This window comes from Echinops telfairi, unplaced genomic scaffold (assembly GCF_000313985.2).
Source record: "Echinops telfairi isolate 266 unplaced genomic scaffold, ASM31398v2 ScPeMD7_3533;HRSCAF=4204_0, whole genome shotgun sequence".
NCBI classification, from domain to species: Eukaryota; Metazoa; Chordata; class Mammalia; order Afrosoricida; family Tenrecidae; genus Echinops; species Echinops telfairi.
The window spans coordinates 91,261,790-91,267,478 of NW_022107431.1; the positions used below are offsets into that span (position 1 = coordinate 91,261,790).

Below are 5,689 nucleotides of genomic sequence, written 5' to 3' on the forward strand. Positions count from 1 at the left end.
ACAAATTGACAAATGGGATATACTGAAGATAAAACACCTATGTACATCAAAAGAATTCACCAAGAGAGTCCACGGAAAGGGAAAGCATCTTTAGCAATGACACATCAGACAAAGGCCTTATTACTAAAATATACAATACTCTGCTAGCTTCCAAAAAGAAAAAAACTAATTGCCGTCTGAGGAGGTGGGCAAAGGACCTGAACAGAAGTTTCACAGGGGCAGAAATCTGAATGGCCAACAAACATATGAGAAAGTGTTCCCGATCGTTAGGTATAAGAGAAATACAAATTAAAACAACGAGGTACCACCTAATACCCTCAAAGGTAGCCCAATTCAAAAAATCAGAAAGCAGCAAGTGTTGGAGGGGCTGTGGGGAGACAAAAACTCTCATCCACTGCTGGTGGACCTGTAAGTATGTACAGCCACTATGGAAATGGATCTGGCAATATCTAAAACAGATGGAAATTGAGAGTTACCATACGACCCAGCAATCCCCCTACTGGGCATATGACTTTCTTAACTATAATATTTCGTCTAAGACCTGGATTCTCAATTTCCCATTTCTTAATTGACCAGCCTTTAGATGAATCGACAAGCCTTCAGTTTTTCAGGTAAAGCTTCCGCTCTTCCCTTTGTCACACCTCCCATGGTCCACTGGCAATGAATAAGTGTTCTTCATCCCGGTATGAACTGTAATCGCAATGTGGACTGCTTTGCCTTTCAGATAATACAGCAGACACGCCAAGTGGTAGAAACTGAGCAAAACAAAGAAGTTGAGAAATGGAAAAGACTTGCGCAGCTAAAGAACCGAGAGCTGGACAAGTTCCGCACAGAACTGGACTCCATATTAGATGTTCTTCGAGAGCTGCATCGACAGGGGGTGGTTGTTCCGGTTGCTTTTTCAGATGAAGCGAATGCAGCAGAGTTTTACTAGAAAGGCTGATTTCACAGGGTCTCATTAGAAGCTCTACAGGTAGATGGGATTGTGCCAGCCTAGCAAGAACTTTTCGAACGAGCGTTCTTTCCTATTGCCAGAAAGCAAGTAGTACAAATGCAGTGTTTCAAAATAAATGGCCCTTAATGAATAAGGAAAAAGAAACATGGCATATTTTACAAAAAATCATGAACCACTCGTAATTATGGATAGGTCCCTTTGTGCCAAATGATTATAGCTAGTGAGACTGATTGTAAAATGCCTGGAGTCCTATGATAGACAGGGAAAGAAAAGGCAGCCGACTTCCCACACTGCATTTCACATGATTATCGGATTATCGATCAAGCGGGTCTTCTTGGTGCCCTGACAGCCACTCCTTGATCCTGGGATGGGCAAAGCCCATCGGCTGGTGGCCGAGTGGCCGACCTTCCTCTGTCACTGAAAAAAGACTTCTCCTTTCTGCCCAGGGAGACGGGCAGTTCTCTTGATTTCCCCTGGTTTTCTGCATCCTTGGGGTGTCTCCTTTTTTGCCCTTATCAGGTGAAAATATGTATCTCACAAATATTAGGGGGATTTAATCAATGCTGTAATCTTAATTTATAAAGTGGCGTACTATGTAAGCTACGTATCCTGAACTCCTGTCCTCTTCTTTTGGTACCATTGAAACTTCAATAACATTTTTACTTTCTCTATTTAAAAAGTACTATGTGTCCATTAGAAAACTCACAGACATGCAATACTGAAAGCAGCTGGGTTGTTACTGCTCATTTGTAAATCCCACTTCCCAAGCAGAAAGTGGGTATACAGTACAAAGAGTGGGGGTGAGAGGAAGCTGTAGCCCCTGTGCTTTTAAATGGTCTGTCCTAGCACTGCCCAGTATAAATGTGATTTGACCCACCTGTTAATGTGTAATTATCTAGTAACTATATTTAAAAAGGGAAAAGGTGAAATTCATTTAATAGTATATTTTATGCTTTTTAATATATCTAAAATACCAACATTGCTATACAGTTGCTATGTTTATATTATTTATGCAAAGTCTTTGAAATCTAAGGTATATTTTACTTACAGAATCTCAATTTGGAATAGCCTCATTTCAAAAACATAGTAACTGCATGCTATATTGCTCAGTACAGCCCTAATCATTACAATGTAGACTTTTTTATTAAAACTGGTTAAATAAATCATAGTGCAATTAAGTGTATCAAATATGAAATATAGAAATTTGTAAAATATCGTGAAATGAATGTAATATACAGCAATTTTCCATGTTCTTTTCTAAAAATGTAGAGTATTATAATTTGCCATTTTATTTTTTTATGTGAAGTAACTTTATTGTCTTAAGTTATAATATAAATCATCTATTTTGCTAATTATCTGAGAGTGCCCTTTGTTGCTGACACCTCTCCATTTGTGCAGAGATCTTTGAATGGTTCTCCTGCTTGTGAGCCCATAGCATCTGGTGATAGCTTCTCCCCCCTACTTCGTGGTGACTCCGTGTGTGCAGAGTAGAACTGCCCCATTGGGTTTTCTAGACTGAGACCTTTTAGCAGTGGATCAGGTGGCCTGTTTTTCCAGGTGCTTTGGCGATGTTCAACTTAGTAGTGTGTTTGTGTTAGTCTGGGTAGACTAGAGAAACAAGTTCATAGACACTAATATGTGTATAAGAAAGAGCTTTATATACAAGAGCCATTGAACATTGAGAAAACACCCCAGCTCAGTCCAGATCAAGTCCATTAAGCCCGATATTAGCTCATATGTCTGATGCCAATCTATAAAGTCCTCTTCAGACTCACACAACATAGACAATGACGCCGACTGCAGGAAAATCACAGGCCAGTGGATGGAAGGTCTTGTGGATCCAGTGGCAATGTAAGCATCTCAGCGCTGGCTGGGGTCTCCACATGGCTCCTCTGGCTCCAGAGCTCTTGCGTAGGGAGTGAACATGTGTCCCACCTCCAGCGAGCAATTTATCTCCTTAGCGCCTCCAAATGACCTCATCAAGCTTTGACCTGATTGACAGGCTAAACTCCACCCCTTCACTCTTAAATCTCAAATTGACACCAGATTATGTAACTACCACTGTTCCAGATGGCAGCCAAGTGTTTGGACATTTGCACCACCCAGGAACTGCATGATGCATAAACCCTTAGAAATCCAAGTTTTATATTGAGGTTCCATCCCGTATTACAAAAATCCTGAATTCCATAATTTACATATACAACACAAGGACTCTCATGAGTTCCAAGATTCACAGGCGTGTTGGTTAACAGGTATTCTCAGAACAAAGGCACTGTGTAGTTCCATTGTTACTCAGCTGCTGTTGGCTTTGAAGAGCTCCTTACCAGTGAATATTATAGGGAGCAAAATCTTTCAGTCCTTCCAAGTTCATTGACCATTCTATTTTGGTACTGAGATCCACTTGATGAGTAGCAACATTCCCTTTCAGTTTCAGTCGAAGAGACTTTAATCAAAAAGCACATATATTCTCACTCAGCACTTGCCCAGCTTGGAACAGATTAAACCACAGCCTTCATTAACCTGTTCCCTCCACTCTCACCTAAACCATAATAAGTCATTTTTTTCTTTGTCCAAGTTTGCTGAAAAATCCATCACAATCACCTAAATGGTTTCATACAGTGGGCAGACACATACTTTTCTCTGCCACCCATTCTTGCTTTATGATAGAATATAAGAATTAGATCCATTGAGGGGCCAAATTCAAGGGACATTCATTCTACAAAAAGGAGAGAAACATAAGGTCTCATTCATGGAATAAAAGGAGTTGTTCCTAAATTCCGGAAAATGGCAAATGGTCAGTACTTTGTGGAGAACTAAACTGGAGAGCGTAACTGGAAGGTTTGCCTGCTTGGGCCACTAAAACCACAGGGCCTGACCAAGTGGAGTAAGTCTCAGGAAAGTTCGTGCTGTCTGGTCTCTCTGCCAAAACCTTGGGGGATTGACATTGTATCAAGAAAAGCCTTATGAAGATACCAAAGAGCCAAACTCACTGCCGCCAAGCCATTGCTGACTCATAGCAAGCCCCTGTGGGTTTCCAAGACTGTTTGCCCAATGAGAAAGCCCAGTCTTTCTCTCGAGGAAGTGCTGGTGGTTTTGTACTGCCAGCCAAATGGTTCGAAGCCCAAGGCTTAACCACGACACCACCTATTTACAGTTCCTGCCAGAATTATCATTCAGATCACCCACTGTTCTTAATTTTAAGAAGAACATATTTGACGCCAGTTTCCCATGTCCACCCCTCACTCCGTGCCCAGAAGCCAGCTGTCCATCCCGAGCCCTTTAGCCAACGTTGAGGCCATCTCAACCCCCCTGACATGGGGAACACTGGCCAGCTGCTTCCACATAATGCTCACAGCTAGCCTAGTCCTGTCCATGCTCAGTCAGCCATCGCAGCGGAAGCCTATCTCCATTCGAATCTTACTTTTGGGTCAGAGGCTCAATAGCTTCCTAATCCTCTTCCCACACTAAAAACTGGGACAGCCGTGCCAGGTAATTTTTCCTCAAGCTCTGCTTGTCACCTACCACTTTCCTAACCCACCTGGTTTTTTAGGCAGACAAATCAATCATTAGGCCTCAAGGTACGCCTCGGCCTCTCCTTACTCCATTCCAGACCCCTAATCTTTAAAGAACTCACTGCCATGCAATCCAATCGGACATAGCAATCCCAGATTTCTACCATTCCGGAGACCAGGGGTCTGAGCAAGGTCTCCACTGATGAGACTGCCCTCTTCTGGGGGCCACAGGAGAGAGGTTGCTTCTTTTCCCCTACCAGCTTCTAGAAACGCCCGCTTTCTGTGGCTCTTGCCCGCTTCCTTAACCTAGCCAGCAGCTTTGCATCTCAGCATTCCTCACACCATGGCACCCTCTGACCGAGCTCGGCTAGGAAAAGATCTCCGATTATTTGTTTAATCTATTATTAATTGGGAGTTAATACAAGCAGTATTGTACAATTGCTACCACAATCAGTTTCCAAACATTCTTTCCTTTCTGGACTGCTTGACAGCTGCTCCCTTTTACACACAAACACACACCCCAATCCTACTTGCCTGCCCTACAGCTTCATTTCTGGGTTTCATACACTGACAAACAGGAAAACATGCAACACAACTAAGAGGGTGACCCCCAATGACATAACACCTCAGAGATAAACACTAATCGGAACAAACAAAAGGAAATATTGAAAGGCAGGCCAGGTCCAGCGGGCATCAGAAGGGGATCACCTGACAGTATTTGAACTGTTCAAGTCAGGTTTACCCTTTGATCTTTTACACTCATCTCTCCAATGAACTCTGTTTAGTAGCCACTGTCCTCCCGTCTCTCAACTGTGCACAGAGGGAAACCACCAGAGGCTTATTTCCTATGCAGTTCCCACAAAGGTGTCTTTGGCGTCCAGTGCCATCCACAGCCTTCTGCAAATCGAATTCTCACAATTTAGGTTCTGCTACTCATCCCTCCTTTGACTTCGCATTCTGTGATTTACCATCCTTCCTGTACTTCTTCCATGTGGACTTAGACATCTCACTTAGATGGCTGCTTGTTTGGAGACAAGCCTTTAAGACCCCAGACGCAATTTTATCTGTTACCCAGGCACCATCTAAGCTCTTCGCCACAGTTTGCTGCAGCACCCATATCTTCTGTGCTCGCTTCCTGAGGGCGAGTATCCAGCAGGGCCATGATGTAAGACTAATTTTTCTGGGAGCTAGGGTTGGAGCTAGGACTCAGTGTGAGCCCCAA

At 43.0% G+C, this 5,689-nt stretch overlaps 1 protein-coding gene across 1 annotated transcript in view; it reads left to right on the forward strand.

Annotated features, from left to right (window-relative positions):
- The window catches only part of CEP162 (centrosomal protein 162), a 70,676-nt gene extending 69,114 nt beyond the window's left edge, over positions 1 to 1,562 (forward strand). The window contains exon 27 of the mRNA XM_004696524.2: positions 725 to 1,562. Coding sequence (XP_004696581.1) covers positions 725 to 934 — 210 coding nt within the window. The 3' untranslated portion in view covers positions 935 to 1,562. The remainder of the gene's footprint in view (positions 1 to 724) is intronic.
- Positions 1,563 to 5,689: the final 4,127 nt, after the last annotated feature.